The sequence below is a fragment of the Echinococcus granulosus genome (genome assembly GCF_000524195.1).
Source record: "Echinococcus granulosus chromosome Unknown EG_S00151, whole genome shotgun sequence".
NCBI lineage: Eukaryota > Metazoa > Platyhelminthes > Cestoda > Cyclophyllidea > Taeniidae > Echinococcus > Echinococcus granulosus.
In genome coordinates this window covers 80,163-101,153 of record NW_020170531.1, presented here as the reverse complement: position 1 = coordinate 101,153, position 20,991 = coordinate 80,163, and the positions used below count along the sequence as shown (strand labels likewise).

At 40.8% G+C, this 20,991-nt stretch overlaps 1 protein-coding gene across 1 annotated transcript; it reads right to left on the bottom strand. All coding sequences in view use genetic code 11, as the record gives it.

The window, feature by feature from the left end:
• Positions 1–96: 96 nt before the first annotated feature.
• On the bottom strand, positions 97–18,656 carry EGR_09518 (hypothetical protein; the record flags this gene model as incomplete). Its single annotated transcript, XM_024498767.1, has 11 exons — positions 97–179; positions 3,016–3,164; positions 4,149–4,221; positions 4,306–4,459; positions 8,634–8,928; positions 13,357–13,591; positions 15,833–16,109; positions 17,851–18,104; positions 18,162–18,294; positions 18,327–18,457; positions 18,539–18,656. 11 exons carry the CDS (start codon positions 18,654–18,656, stop codon positions 97–99), a joined length of 1,902 nt encoding a protein of 633 aa, XP_024346819.1.
• Between the last annotated feature and the right edge of the window lie 2,335 nt (positions 18,657–20,991).

The window sequence follows — 20,991 nt, the reverse complement described above, 5'->3', positions numbered from 1 at the left end:
CTGGTTTTATACAGAAGGCACCTGAAATTGTTTTGAACGTTACGAGGAGATGGATTCGTAGGGTGAAGGGAATGGGAGAAGATAAACAAGAATAACCTACCCTTTGGATCCAGACTCATTGGACGGAGCTTTAAGTTCGAGACTAGTGGCGCGACCACATTCAATCGAATCACCATCGCCTACAATGAAAATGAGATCACAAGCGCAGGATATGCAACTGTGAAGTATTTCATTGTTACGATGATAGTCTGAGAGACCCACAATCGCAAGCCTAGTGCATAATAAAACAAGTGTGAACATTTAAAAGCCATGGATTATGCATCATGCGTTTCGTGTTTTTTATGTAAGTAGACAGTCTAATCTTTATAATGTCGATATTTAAAATCAAATCCTACGAGAGGACGTTACCAGTAACTAAATAACGTTGTGAGACCAACAAAGAAAAGCTTTTCGTTAATGCATGACCAATGTTATATTGGTATGACTACCAACATCATCCCATGAAAGCATCTTTAAGCAATTCCAATAACAACTTTCATCTCGTCGGTTTAGTAACAGAACACAACCCCATTTAGTGTCGGACTAATGATAATCCACTCATTTCATAGCATCATTCCATAAATGCTGATAGAGATTGTCAACCTCTTCAGGATGACGGGATGAAATCCACGAGTGGGATTGCTTCTGCACTAGTCCAATGTTTTAATTAGCCTGACACTATCGCAGCCCAGGGCATAGAGACATCCAGCATTCACATTCAGTTTTTCTTCAAACTCTCCAATTATTCGCCTCTTTCAACGGATCAATTCGAAGCTGAGAGTACTCTAAACACTGAATTAGTGGCAACAGAACGACTATTCAATCTACCCAGAGCACCTATGCGGATGAAGACGAATTCGTACTCCTGACGTATAAGAGCACGACAATCTGCCCTCTAAGGTGGAATTTGCTCACACATTCTGGAGACATCTTCAGTCCGGAGGGACAATTGTTGCGCGCAACAAACTGCAAAAAGCATTTCACTTGCTGGCAATGGTCACGTGACACAAGCGACACTATTAATTACATCTCTTCTCGACTCCACCTTATCCAATGGAACTGAAGGAAAAACCTTCCCTACTATCTCTTGTAATCAATGTGTACAAATTAAAAATGTAAGAGGCATTGTCGAATTTGTATTGGATCGGTGTCTTTCCAGAGGCAGAAGTGCAAACCACTTACAGTGGGGGCGGTTATTTCTGATTCAGCCACCGGTTTTTACACCTTTAAAGGTGAACTAGTGCAAAGAGGACTTCACGTATCATAATTGCTAGACGTTGTGATAGGAGTGGCTCACCCATTTTTTTATTGAAAGTACCGAATTCCGAAGGAAACAGCAGGTATTTCCATTAATTTAATGAAACTAGTTGCCGATTCAGTAGTTGGAAAAAGTCCACAACGGTTCAAACGTTCAAGCTTTTAACTCCTCTACAATCTATGATGGATGAGTGACTGCTAAATCTACATATTTTTTAAGGTTTGCTATCATCAGCTTTTGGGTATTTGAGCAAATACACCTTTTCTACCTTTTTAAACTTCGTGATTAGACTCGAGTGTCAAAAAGTAAAAAACGGTGGCCCATTGACGATGAATTTTCCATTTTATACGAAGTTGGTCAATGTGGGTTTGTTTTGACAGCTGAGGGGAGTGCCAAACTTGCAATTTTGTCGAGTCCATCACGAACTATAAATCGTTGCCAGGCGAGAAATCAGAATTACACAAGTTCTGTTAATTTCAAAACGTGGGTAAAATCGTCCAACATAAATGCACCACGCTCGCCGCTTACGGCAAGCTTGTGTCACATGACCGCCCATGAACAACGCGAGCGCAGACGACAAACAAATGAACGGACTACTTTAAAGAAGCACCAGACAGAAATGATAGGTGTGCCCTTGCTCTGCCACAGTTGGGCGTGGTTGCATGTATACAGGAAATGATTAATCATTCTACCGCATCCGCTTTCCAGCCGGGCCTAATAGTGCAAGGCGGATTTGCCATTTTCACGAACAGTGAAAAAGAGCGGATTTAGCACAACCAACTTTAGTTAATTTCATCAGCGAAGATATCCTGTTTTTGGAAAAACAACGCTTTTCTACAGCAGAGACTATTAGCGTTGAACCGTTTCGAAGATGCTACTATGTAGCCACAGGGTAGGGAAACCTAGGAAGAAGCGACATGATTACAAAAGACATGGGTGGATGGATGAATGGATGGATAGATGGGCAGATACGGGATGGATGAATGGATGGATGGAACTAGAAAGAAGTAAAGGCATCTCAATGAGTAAATATCAGTAATAATGACTGCTTGCCTTCCAAATTTCACTCTGCTAATTCAACTAGATGCTGTGTTAAAACCTGGCCACTAATTCATGCGTATTTTGAGATGCAGGTACAATTGGTTTCACTTCACCGCTAGTAAACCTGGTCAGTCAAATGGATAGCTAATTTCCACCATTAACACCACCAGGTAGAAAGGAACACATTTATGACCTGTGAACTAACGTGCTGTCTTCATGTTAGTTATTAGCCATACCCTCGCCGGGCAAACATCTTACGTGTTTAATATTCAAAGCGTCTGCACTACTGCTTCGGTTGGTTTTGAGAGGGAAAGCGTATTTTCAAAACCCACAAACTTTTCAAAATTCGTCTGGTAAAAAATTGGCAAGCGTAGCATTTTAAGCATTAATGATTGCCTATTCTCGTAATTAAGATTAATCAAATTGAAACAGCAGCGTCTCTGGTCTCCAGAATTTAACGCTCACCAACATCAGACGATTGACACACAACTCATTCACCCAAGTTTTCAATTTAAGCATAAAATTTGCACAAGCTTCTAGAAACGTTCTACCAGATGAAATTTCATAAAATAGTAGAAATCATAAGCGCGAGGAACTTTCGTTTCAGTGATGTGATGGGGGAAAGAAGTAAATGGTGTTGACAATATGAGCAAGACGAGGGGTTAACGAACACTCACCCTTACTTCTTTTAGGTGAATTCTTGGCGCAGAAAGTGCAAGGGTGCATAGAAGAGGGACTAAGAGATCTTGGACGATGACGACGACCCTCCTCCGAAGGCTCTTTTGCAAGTTCGTAGATGGATGTGGACGACGCTGATTGCTGCAAGCTAAAATTTTACAAACACAGAAAAAAGTTAAAGCATACCAAAAGGTTTGACCACAGTGGTGGTAAAAATTCTGTTCATATCTTCTAAGCTACTAGTATAGAATAAATCTACTTCCAAAGTCTTAAACTCGATAACCCCTCCAGCGGTGACCTAGACTCCAGACGCCCTTTACTCCTTGCTGAGAAGATATCCACTTTTGTTGATCCCTTAAAGAAGACATCCATTTAAAGGGATCGACTGTTTATTACAGGCGGCTGGATCTGTGTGTGCACAGAGCATGAAGAACAGTAAATCCACATTAGTTGTTGAACTAATCCTTTAATCTCGGTGCCCCATTGTGACCAGCAATGAAGCGAGACTAGACTTGGACGAATCGAAGCCGACCAAAAACTGTCAATACCATTTGGAGGCATGATACCTCTTCAAGTTACAAAAAGCATACATCTGGATAATGTTAAGGTTTTCTAAAGAAAATATTGCTACAAAGGGCGAATGACACACAAACTGGGTTCGCTGCAGCGATACTTAGTAGACTATACAGTTCGAGGCCCGTGAATTGCACTACAATTATTGCGTTTAAAGGTTTCCCCTCGGAAATGGGAAATCATTCCATGATCCTCGTCCCCCTCCTCGTGGTCGATGTCAATTCACTCAAGCATTGTTGTGGTGCCTAATAAGAAAAAGCAATTACTGAGCTCTCTAAGAGCTAACAGCCATATAACAGGTTGATACTCGTTTTACTTATACACCCCATTAATGGGGTCCTTAGGCTTTACTCGATTCGGTCCACAAAGCAGTGATATGGAGCTCTATCTAGGGCACTCACTGTATGTCCTTTCACGCTACTGCAAGCCCATAAAAGCTAATTTTTCTATAAAAATTCACCAGGCCACAGTTTATTAACGATTAAACAAAGCATTTCGGATTGTTTTCGCTCCAGACTGCGAAAAAGTTGGGTGATTTGGAAAAAAAAACATATATTACCCTCGAGGAATAGATCCTGACTGCAGCTCCAGACTCAATGTCCGATCAGAAGGCACTGGGGCTTCTAGAAATTCTATAAAATTAAAACCACTTTACAAAGCCTAGTAAACACTTAGTTGTAAGCATTCATGTTAGCTGGACACTACTCTATACTTACGAACAGTTGAGACAGGGGCCGTGGGTACAGCAGCCTCCAGCAGGGAATTTCGATCAGACATTCCAGCAGTAGCAGAGATCGAATTTTCGCCATTCCTAATGACATCGGCGTCTGATCGGGGTAGTAAGTTGTTTCGAATTGGGGATGAGTAAGCCTGGAAAGAAACCGAAAAAAAAAACTAGGAGTAAAGCCGTCCGAACGCACTTTTCTTAGCAAAGGAATTAGATCTAGACTAGTAGATGAGATCCCGAAAAGAGATTGTTTACTCGGTTATTTCTTATGATCAAATGTATTCAAATGCCACAGTCGAAAACAACAAGACGTTGAACGGAACAACTTATGGATAGAGCACTTCAGTGACATTACTGCAGCAATACTATTAACGTGGGACCTTATGACACTTCCTATCTTGTTTAACAAGTATTTCCACTTCGTGGCCAGTGTTTCGAGTTTATTGAAAATGTGTATTCCAATAAATGCACTATAACTACCATTGTGATGAGATTACTTTGAAAGGGAAAAGGTGAATCAAAACTAACTGAATTATTTCTGGCAATCGTTGAATACAATTATTCACAGTGACAACGTGAAACGGCCGAGGCCATACGGCATCACAAGGAGTCATACCCTGGAAATTGCAAAAGTAGGTGATGGATCAGTCTCAAGTAAGAGCAGGGTCAGGTTGAACAGTAACAATATCTATGCACTGAGTGAGAAATGGACGGTGGACTCACATTCATGGTTAAGATCCTGAGGCAGTTTACTACAGTACCTCATTTTACCATCATAAATAAGCAGACTTCACACATCAGATGTGCACATTACGCAGATACAGTCATCAAAACCTATTTTGTCACCCATACAACAAAAAAATCGCTTTAATGTATTCCTCTGTAGCCCGTAAAACGTGATGCTGAGTTGTCTAAAACACACTTTAAATCTTCCAGGAGGGCTTCTGTAGGGGAAGTAGCCGGTCGAAACCGAAATCCAAATGACAAATAAACAGCTTATGAGATGGAATTTTGTGGAATGCAGTGAAACAAGATGAGCACGTGCACTATCATTGCGACAAATCAGGAACCACTCAAACAGCAATCGCTGTTGACTCTTTTCAAGAGGAAATCTCCAGTGTGAACAAAAGCAAAAAAGAAGAGAAAGCAACAGACAAAAGAAAAATGAACACCTTTATTCGGCCTTTTTTAAAGATTTTTTCTCCAAAATACTTATTGTTACGGTCTATAATGCCTTCCCAATGAGACACAAATCTGCTGCAAATTTTTCTTGCCTAAAATACACCTTTGTTTCCATCTCAACCTTATTTCTTAATCATCCATTCTGTTTTGCGTGGACTCAGGTAACTTCCGTGCAATAGCAAGAATGGGTGACAAGCATCACTAGGGAAGAACGGAGAATGGGGCACTGACTCCGTTGATTCAAAAGATGAGGCTTTTATTCCACAACATCCATACTTATATCGGGTAGTATCGAGTAGATAAAGCTGGGGCACAGTTGTTCAACTTTTAACAGGAAAGTCATTCACGATGAATAATTGCGCCCGCAGTCCGCCACATACGCATATTTTTTTGTTGAAAAGAAGTGGTGCAAGCCTTAGTATGAGACGAATAATGCGTAGATCGTTTGGAAATTAGGAACAGAGATTCTTCTTCAAAGTAGCTTAACAAACGTTGAGTGAATCAACACCTAACCTGACATTAGCCTGACTTAAGTAAGATTTTGTGCGATCTCCCAGCGATCGCAGGAATTGTGAGCTTCACAAAATATTCATGGCAAAAGAATACCTTTTTCAGTCACCAGCGCAGCGCTCTTCTCAGCAAAGAAAGTAGACTTTTCAGTGAATACCAGAGTAAACACGTTCTTCTACTCATTTGAAAGTTAATTTGGCTTTCACTGTCTTTTGTAAGAGCAGGATGGATTAGTGGCTACTTGTAGTGGAGACAAAAACAACCCCTCGTTCTTTGCTTCGCCGTGACGACTACACTAAGAAATTTCATGAACTCCTTCTCCCATGGGATGCATTTATTACCATTATGTGAAGCACAATGCAAATACCCTTTCGCAAAAATCCACCAAACACCGTTAAGGTTAAGATACCCAATGCGGAGAATTTTGATTATGGCCCTCCCATATTTCTCCAAACCTGATAGGTGATTATCGCTACTTATACACGCAAATTTAGGTTCAGATAAAATAAAAACGTATACTTAAAAGATGACCGAGTATAAAGCCTAAAAAGGCAAAAGATGGAAAGTTTAGCTCATCGACTGGAGCGTGGTTACTTTGAAGGGAATCGTGTTTAATCACCCCAATTACTTGTAGTTTGTATACTTCCAAAATTCGCCTTTTCTTATTTGCATAATGAATCAGGGAAATGAGTGATGCAGCAACTAGCACTAACACATAAGAGACAGTAAGCTTGAAAGGCTACCGGTCAGTGATTCCTCACTTTTCACGCACACTGCAGCATCGCGAAGTGCTCGTTGGACTGGTGGATGACGGACTGACGTGCGATGAGAAACGGCCTTGTATTCCAACATTTATCAGGCGAGTAAACACCTCACTGGTTATTTTCAAGCGAATCACTCAAAATTCCACACTACTAAGGTTTGAACCACTTTATCGTCACAAGTCAGGTACACACTTGCTTTGCGTGCGCGTGTGTGGTGGAGTGCGGACGCAATTGTTCGCTTGCTAAAGGCCAAACAACTACACCAGAGAGTTATCTGTCCGATGCATGCCTCAGTCTCAGCCTTGTTCTCCGTAACTCCCTAATGATATTCCTCCAAGTAGCGATCATCCACTTTTATTACAATTAGAGAGGCACATGGTCTCATGCGAATTATAAGCAGTGAGAAATAAGAGATTGGAAAAGAGGTAGCTAGGGTTAGACTTGATTTAGTCCTGAGTTTTAGAGATAAAACACATAAACGCGAAATTCATGATGAGCTTACGCCTTCTTGGGAAAGGATTAGGGGATAGTAATGGTAAATTTATATATATAAATCGCACGAACTTATTTAATTCACTAAGAGATACAATTTAATATTTTGGCAAAAACCCGAGTCTAGTCAACTATTGTCTAGCTGGCCACCATAAATTCGAGAAGCACATCATCCACTCTTTCCAAAACCTGACGTCTTTTCAATGCTCAAGCCCTGTTTATAGCATTTCACAGTTTGGCGGGGAGAACATTTACTCACAGAGTGGACCGCTCATTTAAAGTGGACAAGCATGGACGAGACAAAAAAATGTGCAATTGTCTTTCCGTACGTTTTAATCTTGGGCATGCATGAGTTCAGTGACTCATTTTAAAGAGGGATACAAGTTCTTGTCAAAAATGCCCGAACATAAACTACAGAATAATATGAGATAACACTTGACAACTTGTTAACGCTTAGTACTCGATAACTCGCCGTTAGTATTTACAACATTCCTCACTGAATGCTTTTCATAGCAGAAAATGTTTACTCAGAAAGCAGATGGTTACGCTAGACACAGAAAAAAAAAGCCAATTCAGTAAAAAAGGCATGCGGTTTACCAGCGTTTTTACTTACGGGGTTTATTTTCATGGACGTTCCCCAATGGAACTCTGTGATCAACTAGGTGAGACTTGATGAGTGTAGAATTTGCTACACAGAAGGCTCAAGGTGCAGCTCATCGACCTTCTTTAAAATCGTACTCATCGTCGCTACCCATTTGGAGTTGAAAATGTCGACGCATAAGATTATCAGACGTAGAAGTTTCAACACAGACGATTCAGAGAGTTGCTTACTACAGTTATATGAATGTTTATCTATTCAAAAACTTATTTTAAAGAGTACCTGAAGCATAATTGGACAAATTCTCGAGAGTCGAACCTGCTCAATTTTCTGTGCAATTGCGATCGCTAATCCATAAGATCTAAGTGAATATCGTTACCCACTCTCTCTGTCAATTGTTTTCGGAACAGAAAACAGTAAGTTAGCTGTAGATATAGATCAATCCAACAACATAAATATCCAGTCACCGTTCCATACTTCTGCACCACAATTATACAAGTGTTGACAAACTCGAAAGCAGTCACCGTGAACGAGTTTCCAAAGAAAGTCGAGAATGTACCGAAACCGATCAATCGACAAGGGAATCCTGGATTTAGCTAATCTAGCCTCTCCAGCACTTAGGCGATATTTTTTGTCCACAAGTTATTCATTTAATCACATCCAAGACTTCAGAGCAAAGAAGTTTATCTAAAAGAAGGATGATTCACTTAGACACAGAAAAATATAAATCCAACGATGCTTTTCGATGTCCGTCGAACAGATCCCACTCACATGATCAAGGGAGTTGACACCAGGTGGAAAAGCAGGAAGACGGGGGTGAGAGAAGAGGGATTTGTGGCGTGCACAGCGATTCCGCCGCCCCACGATGACTCCCACACACAGCGCTCGGCCCTGTCCATCCCTCTCCACTCCTGCTCTAGTGCCCTCCTCTACCTCTCTTGCCTCGATGCTAGGCCTAGAGGTGGACGGAGAGGGTAAGAATTCCTCACTGGTCTGTGTGACATGGCAACGTCGGGAGGAGTAGTTGGAGACGTAGATCGCCCGTCGGCGACGCGAGACCTGAAGTCTAAAATAGATGTGTGAAAAATTGGTTTGATATGGGAGCATGTTATGCTAAATAGGACACCCACTAATTGAAAAACTTGTAGTGCAAAAGAACCGCCATGTTCTGAAATGAAAATTGCGTACATTTCTGGAATCGAGATTCCAGTTCCAGTATTGGAAAGGGTGAAGCCATTTACCTAGGAACGTAACACCTATTTATAAGGGGCTTGGCGAAAAAAAGCGGCAACAAGTTAAAAGTATTCACGAAAGAATGGTAATAGATGCATCCAGAAACGGTGAGCAAAAGGAGGCAAAAAAAACGAAATTCGGAGGCTTTGCTTCGGGAGGAATGTGAAACACAAGTCCCTAATCTGTGGCAATTACCTGGTAATGAGGAGTAGAGAGCTAACTAGACGCAGAAATACGCAACTTGATGTTAGGAGTAATCTATGTGTCAATCTTGATAAGGAATACGTCAATTATGAGGTACGTAGCCCAAGACTGGACGCGCGTTACTCCGAGATATCTGCTATCATGGACTAGAAAACGCATTGTGTTTGGTTTGATCAACATGGGGGATCAAAGGTATGGGGAATACCGGCGAGGACAAGGCACGAAAGGTCGCTAGAAGTCAGCGGCATGGGAAGTTTAGAGCGCAAACAGGAATCAACGAGAGAGCACATAAAATAAAGTCAACATTAACCATTCTTTCTGAAAATATTTACGAAAAAGTAACTATGTTTAAAAAAAATGGTAACAATGAAGGTAACTAAAAACACGACGGGTGAAAAGTGGAGGAGAGCATAGATACAAAGGTTGAGGCGGATTTATAAGAGGAGCTTAACGCAACCCGAAAGCAGAGGTCAGAAATGTAGCGAAATGCCAATTAAACACACAAACACAACTGATTGGAATAGTTTTTTTGCCTTATGAATGAATAAGAAAAACACGAATTAAACTCATAGATGAACAAAACTACTGGAGCATTTTTATCAATTAATTAGTTCAAAACCCATTGAAAGTACTTTTGGGTATCTGATAGCTCACTTCAGTGGCTTGAACTTGTAAGTTTACAGGTCGACTGTGTAAAGCATAGATAGACTTGCATCAGACTATCGGTACGGTCTTTGCATATCGCAAAGTGCCGGTTGAATCTACTGCATGTGATTCGAGCCGGTCGTCCTGACGACCCAAGTTTAACTCTATTCCAAAGCTCCCAAAACAAGCTTCTCCTCAAATTTTTGACTAGCATTTGGAAAAAGTGTAGTTTTTCACAGAAATGGTTTTAATTAAAAGACTGTGTTTTTTTCCCAAGAAAAATACACGAGGCCACCAAGAAAGGAATGTACATAAAATTCTGTTAATTTATGTGTAAATGTGAATGATCAAATATGGCGATTTGTGAATTTAAATCAGTTATCACATTTTTATCATGCATGGTTGATTGAATGCCTTAACGGCATGCGTGTGTCCCAGAAGTATGAATCTGGCGATGAACCGAATGTGCTGCATCCTTCATGATAATGAAGACTTAAGTGTCGCTATTTATTGAAACAATTGCAGACTGACGTATCAAGGGCAACTCTAAGTAGTACTCAACGTCGTAAGTGATGTAACAATTGCTTTACAACTACAATTGCTGGGAGGGGAAAGTCGTTTTGGAAGCTACTAAACAAATGGTGCCCGCATCCATGGAAACATTAGACGGGAGAAAATATTGGCGGTTATGCCCGAACGACCCACTCACTACCACACCTCTTTAAAGGCTAGTACCACCTCATCCACATAGCATAAGACTGCCTACCTTGTGTGCGTAGTGCACTGCAGAAGCATGTTTTCAATACGAATGAATTCCTCGCAAAATGTCAAGCAATTACACTAGAGACCTATCTACTTGACATTGCCCAATACAAGTCGAAGGTGTGCCAGAAGTCTTCTCCCTCCCGAGAAACAATCTTACAACACAAGACTTCACATTACACAGCAAAATACAAAATAAACAGAGAATCACATGCTCACACGCGAAATAGAGAAAAAAAAATTTGGAAATAAAAGTTGGATAAAAATTTCTACTGACTTCTGGAGAGAATAGTGCAAAAAGCGAGTTTCGTTAAAAGATTGTCGCTTTCGAAATGAGCAATTGATTGTAGTGGGGGTTATTCCTAAAAAAATAATACATTTTAAGACATTTCCTCTGATTAATTCAATTTTGTCCCAAAAACTGCGCACAATTAGGTTTAGCAAACATTCATCAACCATTATTGTCGAAGATGAATTCTGGTTTCATTTAAAGTACGGTTAGAGGCAAGGCTGCTTAAAAAGGAATAGTTACACCGAAGGACTATAGGGACCTTGTCAATAAATTGTTTATAAAAACAAACCAAGTATGTCCATGAAACAGTGCCGCCAAAAGTAGCTGAGAGTATAGGCTGCAATCGACGGGAAAGCGCATAAACGCAAGGACAGGAGCAAACTAATATGTGAGGCTGTTTGGATGCGCCTCAAATTAAGTCTGTCAAGACGGGATGGGAAAACTGGGTTCATTTAGGAGCATACACTCTATCGGCAAGAATAGTTCCAGCCTCCTGATTTGAGCGAGGAAAATTCGCGGTTAAAAACAACCACTGTGTTCAGATGTGCAAAATAGGCATTTACACAAGTACTAACACCTACTTTTTCAGTGGTGTTTTCCAGAAAACGTACTGCAGTTGATGGAGCTGGAATTTCAGCTTGAACACTGAGGGCCGAATAACGAAGGCACGGAGAAATGCCATTGTAACAGAATTGACATGATCGTGAGAGACGACAAGGTCAGTGAACAGAAAAAATATCAAGGTTAGGTGCAAGAGTTCTAGGAGTATCTTTTGAAATAAGTTACTCGTCTGCAACACGAGACCACAAAGTCAAAACTGATAGAAGTACTGCCAATACGAAAAAACGCGTTCCACTGACTAGCGTTGCCTTTCCCCATTGATTCCCACAAAGAGTGCCGACTCAAAAATGCAATAATTCAAGAAAACAAAGGTTAAAAATCGTTCATTTATACAGTAATGTTTCGGAGTCGTCCAATGCTAGGAAATGTGCTACACTCTACTTCAGCAGAAGAAATGGTAAACAAGGAAATATCTATAAATACAAGTCAAATTAGATCGGCAACGCATACTAAAAGTTTGTATTATCGTAGCAACAAGGTTATTGCCATTTTAAATAGTTTTATGCTGCTGAATATGATGTCATAGAAATTTTTGAAAAAAAATGGATCCTTAAAAGAACCACCATGTTTTATGAGGCATCCATAAAAAAGCTCGACATCAATAACTCAGCAGGCTTCCCCAGCAAACGCAGTGTGTGCATTATGAGGGGTAAAGAGATTATTTATGGGGGGATGCCGACATCGCTTTACCAATAAAAGACTCGACAATGATATATTTATGAAAACAAATTCGATGCATTCACACAAGGACAGCGACTAAAGCGTCCAGAAGAGTGAGTGAAAAGCAATAGGTGAGAAACATAGATCCAAGCTGATAAAATTAGGAATTTTGGATAATTAACTTTTGACAGTGGCGCAATAGTTTTGTTGAAAAGCTCACTTGACAGCAACTCAAGTGAAGCACCTTGATTCGGAGACATACATCAAAACAGCCATTGCATATTAGAGCCTTCCATTGGGTGGATACCCTTAATCCGATGGTTAGTTAATTTCAGAGAAATTATTAAATACCATGTGATGGTAAGTGATTGGAGGCAAGGCAAGCGCAATGGCAATTCATAATCGTGTACTTCTGGGAGAATGACCCGAAATAGTTGAGTTTCTGGGGCGCTCACAGCAAGAACGGCCGTAAACATTAGCGCGGAATCGATAGAAGAGCAAATAACCACAAAAATTTGGGAAATTCGTTTTAAGGATTCATCCACAAAGAGCTTAAATTAGGCCTCAATGAGCCGGCGAGTGAAAACTCCGAAGGGAGGAAATTTCATGTGACCTAGACGGGGGGGGGATGACTAGAGGGGCTCGAAATACGTTGAACTTTTCTCTAGAAGTCAAAATCTATCGCTTTATCCTTCACAGTCTCGGCTGCCTGCGGTGAAACGAAGACGTGTTGTAGTTATCCTAAAGGACAACCAAGGCGTTACTTTCAGTAACCGAGGTAAAGAGGAAAGTAGAAGCGCTCCAACCTTCAACCCCAAGGAAATATTCATGATAATTTGAACCCGAGAGATTGAAACGGAAACAAAAGAAATAGAAGGGTGTTACTCGAAAAAAAACTTAGGACATGTTAATCCACCTCTTAGGAGTTAAAATTATAAACTTGCGTTATCATTCGCCAAATGGTTTCATAATAAGAGATCAGATTGAACTTCAACCCATCTCTAAAATTTGTCCAGGAGTAAATCAGAAAAAAGAGACTATGACGCTACTCTGAGATAAAAAGAAAAGTGCTCTAACCTTCGTCTCCCAGAGGAAAATGTGCGTTGCCTCAGACGCACGGTGTCAAAGTGAACTTGAGCGGCAGCAGAGGAGACCGAAGATGATGGCAATGGAGAAGTGAGTAGGGAGAGGGGACATAGGTCCTCGCAACTGCTATCACGGGTGTCGACTGTTGCCAGCGCTCCTGCTGATCGTACTGCAGCTGTGACCGCATTGGTGGGCTGAGGGACGTTCGACGACTCGGAGTAGTGGGCTGTGTGCCACGGAGAGGCGCAAGGAAAGGGAAAGAAACAGTGAGGCATTTTGCAGAACAAATTAATCGCGATCTAGCATTGTCAGGCATTGATCTACAAACTGAAGGAAAAAGTGAAATTATTCAGTACGAATCGACTAGGCTTAGAAACCAGCTTTAACACATTTTAATCTTCGGCTAACCTACTCCTAACCGCCTTCATTTCTATCACAACTTGATCTCCCAACTGCTTGTCTGTCCAATGCCAGATGATGATAATCATATCTTAGAGAGAATTTGAGAGAAAGGCGGCATTTCCCACCCTCATATTCTAAAGTGTGGTATTAGGTCTCCCCATTAGTAATTTTCAAGATTTACGGCATAAGGTTCTGAGTTGTCTTGTAGGAGCAAAAATGGGACCTCCTTCAGACTGTTAGTTAACAAGTCATGGGTTCTTATAAAAATTGTTTGATACAAAATTCAGCATTCAGTAATTGAATAATCCAGCCCACCTTAAGAGCGTGAGATAGTGAGAGTCATTTGGGGATAACTAGTGAAATGTTCACTCACCAAAAAATTGCTTCTACCCACATCAATCAATCATCCAGCAATCCAACATGCACTTGGTGGTGATACAGTGTGTGTGAAAGAAGTGAAGACTTTCAAGCTTACCCTCTGCCTTCCATTAACCCATGACACATGAGTGGAACAAATTTGCTTATCAGCTTTCACTATGGCTTCGCCTCCCCAGTGGATGCAGTTTGCGCCACTCTAAACGCAACCGAAAGTTAATTTGAGGTTATTTTAATCTTCAGAGGGGACCTTTCTCAACGATATCTGGACGGATGATGAGTTATACCACTACACACCATACTTATTCAGATGTTAAATTAGCTTCTTCAGCCTTGGAACCGAGTCTAAGCCGGCTCATCAAGGAGGCAAACTGGACTCCCATGCATCAGGTTTGAGCGAAAATTTATGACATGAGGATTTAAAGTGAGGGAAAAATGGGCAAGAGCTGAGAGACTTGCATAGATCACTGCTTTACAATGTAAGTGCATAAACAGTCGCATGCATTTTATGCCAGACAGAGTCGAGTAAAAGAAGGCAATGTAAATTTATTTGACGAAATTTAGCTTTCCTTGATTTATATCTTAGTGAGTAAGCGAGATTTTAGACGTGACTACCAAAGCACGCCTGCACTTTACAAGTCCCAACAAAGCATCTCAGAGAGCTACACTGAAAATTGCACGGATTTTTTTCATTTATCCGATGTACTACATAAGCCCTTTGTGGCCAAACAGCAAAACCTTGACTTAAGTAAAACATCACGAAATAAGGCTGATCAAAAAGTCAGCATCCTACTTACTTTGTTTAATTACTTCCCATGCTCTCTTGACAGGCATTTCTGTGATGTAGTTAGTTAAGGACCAACGAAGTATCCCCATTCTTCCATTTAATTTTCAAGTAACACGAAAAGTGGAATTTGGACACCTGAATACTCATTTGCGCATTTGCATTCAGCCGAAGAACTTTCCCTCACGGTCGGTTAGATGCAAAAGGGCCGTAGTGTGTGCAGATTATTAATTAAGGGCAACCCTCACCGATTACAAGTGTGGTTTATTAAAACGACGCTGTCGTTACAATAAAAAACGATGTATGTGGTGAACAAAGAACACAGTCAAGGTCATTGACACTCGGTTCGCCACAGCGCGAAGACGTAAAACCTGTTTTTTTGGACAAAACAACAAAGGCACTCATACCACCCATCAAACGACGTGTACAATACAGCAATCCACATGGTGGATATTAAAGGATTTATCTCACAACTTGAGCCTCGCATCAAAGGATTTTTATTTTAATCATCAACATTTCAGTCCCGACGACGAAGTGAATCGGGCTGCCTCAGATTTTTGTAGTTGCCCAAGTTTTGGTTAAACACTTGGACAGCGGAATGTCAAAAAAAAACAAAACAGTTTGGGTCATTTAGAGTTTGGCCTTTTTTATACGTTTGATCCAAGCGCCGCTGTAATTGCGATGAGAACAATTAAGTAACTGGTTGCCAACCCTACCACAACGGAGATGTGAATAAGAACTTCTATGCGTAAATTCACAAGTTGATAGAGGTGAAGCAGGAGTGGTCCAACATCTCTCTACCTCTAGTGGTTGAAGTTTTGGTACAGGCTGAAAGGCAACCGGCTCTTGATGAAGGACCTCAATGGATAAATTTATGGGTCAATGAAATTAAGTATAACCACTCACCTCGTACACTGACACCAACAGTAGCCTTATTATCTATCTTATCAATTGGCGAAGAAACACGATTCGACAAGAGAGGACTGTTCTCCGTATAACCGTCAGTATCAGCATCTGGAGGAGGCTTCAGCACCCCAATATCACCCTCCTTATCCGCCCCCACTGTTTCTCGAAGGTCGTAGCTGCAGGTGGACAAATCACCCCCAGATCGGGGGCAATTATTCCTGTCGGGATGTTGTGGAAGGGTGCGACTGCGTAGTGGTGAATGCCGAAATCGACGCCACTAGAGCAATTTTTAAAAATAAGCAAAGCGCCTGAAGCAGCATCTCGAGTGATGAATAGAACATCAAGATATAAATAAATCCACATTACTGACGGGATTTTAGGAAGGCAAATGCGTAAGGTAGAAATTCACAACTGAAGCAGGTAGTCAGTGGCATCGCTAGTGGTGGATGAAACATAATGAACCTGCACTCTTTGTAAAATAAATAGAGATTTGGGCAAGCAAAATGCTGGGTTGGAATTTAAAGTAGTATGCTAAAGAGCTGCGACAGGTGGTTTCGATGGGTTGGTTCTGGTCAAGAGTTAAAAAGAACCTTTCAACGGTAGTGTTAAAACATTGGGGTGGATTAAACGGCATTTACTACAAATTCAGACCCAGTACGTGCGATGGAAAGTGTGTCACCATTAAGTAATGCTTTTGGGTTCACTAAAGTCGACATTAAATTAACGGTCCTTGGAAAGACGAAGCGGTAAGCTGATGTAGGTAGATTGGGCTATATCTGTTTGAAATTTACCACAACACAGTTAAGATGTTGCCTCAAACGAAGTATTATTAGTAAGTATTAATTGATCATTATGGTGCACTTAAATTTACGCCAATTTAAAATGGGTGTAATCAGGACAGAGTTGTGTAATGCTAGCCCTAACTCAATGTTAGAGATGATTTAGGTGCCATTAAAACAGACTGTTAGAGGGCGTGGAGGGTGGCAGAGCTTAATGGCGTGTAGATTTAAAATTATCCATTAGAACCGAATGTTATTCAATCCTAGTCAAGTTAGCCCCAGCCGAAATACAACAAATCAAAATGTATTTGCATTCAACACATTTCCCCGTGTTTACATGCCTCAGCAATAGGTGTAGAAAGGAAGTAACGAAAAATTTAGCTTTGAAGGAGCAAATTCTAGTAAATATGTTCAATAAATGAGTGAGTTCATCAAAAATGGATTAGTTTTGATAGCATCCGACGCACAGGTAGATATTTTTTTAAGGTATACACAAAAGCATATACATCCCGTCCTCAATGTGATGGGGTATGCATTTGCATTAACTGCCATCGAGCGTCCAACTAACAGATTATGAGGACGAAAAAGCCTAGTGGGTTAGATATTGTCCACACGAATTTTGATTGAATATGTTTGAAACACTTTGCCTGGCGAGATTGTGTAGCTTAACGAAATACAGCTCGTGTACTTCCAATCCGTCTAGAAGGCAGTGGAATAAAATACGCCACTACCTAAAAACGTTATTCCATGAGCCTAACACAATTTTTCATTTATTCATATTTTACGTTCGTCTAGCCATGAACTTACCGATTTTCAATGGACTACAAGTAAATTCAGTGGTGATTGATGAACTCCAGCAAGGTAAACTTCTAATGTGGCCACATGTCAGCATATTTTTTAAAGCTCGGATGAAAACGTAAACATGCTTACGAGCATCAGTCGTTTTATTTGTTCCAAAAATATATCACAACTCCATCTGATTCATTTAATTAATCAAAGCAGCAATTTTTGTCTTAAAACCATCCATTCAGTAAATAATAACGGTACAAGTACCTGGAACATGAAGCCGCAATTACCAAAGGATATTTCACAGAGTGACAATTCAAAGTCAATTGATTCATACTCCGATTAGAGAGGCTTTTAAATGGAGAGATCATATTTTTAAAACACATTAAAACACTGTCTTTATAAAATCTCACATTCTAACACCAAAGATAAAGAGCAAGATGTCATGTTTACATTGTGTGAACTCCAACTCCTCCGGAAACGAATAGATCTAGGAGGATTTTGAATGCTAAGGCGACTCGACGAGCTTCTACTGCGAAGCGCATTAACATCGGAAGTGAAGCGATGAACGTATCGACGAAAGTGTTCACGAAAGGCGGTGGCACTGGACTCTGGTATGGGTGAGGGGGCGAAGTGGAGGCGTGAGACCTCAATCTCCGGTAAAGAACGTGGGACTTCACCGACACGACAGGCGTCAATACGGGATACTAAAAATAACGAGGCACATGTAAGAAGAGATAAGGAAATATAAAGTCCCCACTCACGAAATGTTTCAGCGGGATCTGATTGATGCCTTGGCAACGAACGAGTAGGGAAGGAACTAGACGCCTCTCCAGCATCAGTCGAAATGGCACTTTCAGGAAGGTTTGATGCACGCGACTGTTGGTGGAAGGAACGCTAAAGGCAATGAGAACAACAAACTACCTTACCGAAGCATTTGATGCTGGTGTAGCTTTATGAAAGTCCGACTTCCTACCTTGTGCTGATGAATCTTGGTGCTCCAAGTGTGGAATATTTGGGTTTGCATAAGCGAAAGAAGTGCCCGATTGGGGATTAAGATCTATAACGGGAAAAAGGCGAATAACATTGTAAAATGGGCATCAATTAAAAGCTCTTCAAACCTTACCTGCAATATACAAACCTGCCATGCCAATCCGACGACATTGTTCCTCTATTTCTTCAGAAGACGGATTGGGACGGACCACGGTTTCGCAATGCATTTCCTTGGATGACTGGCTGTGGTTCTCCTGTTCAGTCATTAAGATGCTGACAACATTTGGGGCTAAAATTTGCCTTACTTCACACCATTGGTGATAAAAACCGGCTCATATTTATCAAATTCTTTGTGTAACCAGTGCGTTAAGAAGAGAATACATGTGACTACGAATGTGACTGTACATGTGTAGGAGATCCAAGCAATTACCGATGTTGGTACAAGCTAAAGTAGTTAGATCAAAATATTTTGTATACCGTCGTAATAGTTACGGGAATGGTAAAGAAAAGGAGCCAGAGGAAAATATGAACAATCCATATGAAGTGCTCCTGTGATGGGTCAACATAAAACCCTCCACTGAGCGATGCTAAAATCCCTTCTTTGAAAATTCTCCCGATCATGCGCATATTTTTGCGAGCCAAATATTATGGAGAAAGAATAAGGCATATAAATGCACGATAAAGTATGTAAGAATCAAGGGTGTACGGTAGGAGCACATCTAGGTAACAAATCCAATAAGCGGTTAGTTTTGATTGGGTGCTAATGGCTTCATTCATGAATTGAAACCCGGGATGCGATTTTGAGGTTCTCTGTTAATTTAGAAATTTTAAGAAGAACAATTTTCTTTTCACGGCAAGCAGTTTTGCGGAATCTTTCAGAAAATATTGCTTACAGGTGCACTTCTTGGTACTGATGTTGCAGTTGCTATTCTCCCACATAGGTCTTGAGTTTATCATAGAGAGAAACTAAAAGCAACTAATTTCAAAAAAAATTGTGTATTAGAATTGGCACTACCTTAAAATTTTAAGAGGTGGTCCTGTTGGTTCTTATATAATTTCATAGATCCTCTTGTTTCCCCTCGTAATATGGGGTCCTGAGACTTCTCCGGAGACCAAAGAAGATATAATATTTGAGCAAAATATGTATTTTCGATGTGGAGAGGCTTTTAGGGCTACTGACATGCCTTGGAGGTCAAGCCGCCTAGCAGAGATATAAATGGTGAAGCTCCAAGTTTTCCGTCACAAAAACCGAGAGTTAAACAATTCTCGCATTGCAGCAATACTGTGTGGGATTTTTTCTTTGCCATGTACAATTTTGGATAAAAAATAGCAGCCAAAGAAGACAAGTATGTATGTAACATTATGCTTCATCCAAAATGAAATTGACGTATACCGGTGTAATTTGCCACATTGTTATCAAGTAGTCTATCTTAGGTGCTACCTTGGAGTTTGCCCATAGCGACGGTGATTTAGATGGGAACCTAAGGTTTAATAAAAAACACGGTTCACATTCTGAAAATGTGATAAAGCAAAGCTATCTTCCGCATATTATGGTGCGGTTGATATGAGAAGATTTGTTTTAACGTCTGTCCTTCATCCGAAGAAACCTGTTGCAATGATTGACATGTTACAGACGCCTAGCTGATTTCTCACTAGCTTTTGGTCTCATGCCTATCGGCCGAGAATTGTCTAGCATATGACATTGTGCATTGAGAAGAAGATGTTCAGGAATGTGTTCGTGTTAATTTGAGGGAGAGACGGCTGCACTGACCTGAATATCTGATTTTGGTGATAAAAATAATCAAACCCAAACTCATTGCGACCGGAGACGCCTCCGCCCCCGACCGGTTCCAGGCGACCCCTATTTCGTGTTGTTTTATCTACTTTTGATGACTCGTATTCTCAGGCACCAATCCACTTAGAAAAGTGTTTGTAGGAATTTCATATTGTCTCGGATGTAATTATGTTATGCCTATCCTGGGACGTCCTCATGCTTTGCTTTTAGCAGATGGCAGAATCATGAACCTCGGTGAGGCACTGACGTATTTAATTAAGTCCTCGGCGTGATGAGAACCAGATTGGGATGTAAACCTTAAATCTGGTACCTTGTCTTCTGCGCCTCTAGGATAGAGAACTGGTAGTTCAACGTGGTTGACGCTCTCGTCGAAACAAGATCCCTTCACTCTTCAAGAAGCATGGACGCCTTCTCTTTACGTTACTAATCCCTCATTCCACATAGTAAATAGCCTTCCTCACCCAAGAGCTCAAAACCGAAGGTTATCGCTAGAAACGGTGCAGCTGGACTCGTAAGTCTCCTATTCCAAAATTTCATCGGTTAGCTAAACTTACCACAATTTTATCTATTTCCTCCCCTGCACGATGGAAGTTGCAACACTTTTCGCCCCAACACCAGCTGCCTTGAAAGTCGGCTTTAGTCCAGCTGCTCGCTACCCGTTTGAAATACTTTGTCAGTATCAGTCCCATCTCGTTTCCTTCCGTGAGAATAATACTATTTTCGGAAAGGAAAAACAATCCGTCTAAAATTCAAACAGCATAAACTTTAGCCGTAATGTACAAACTTTGAGAACCCTTATGCCACCT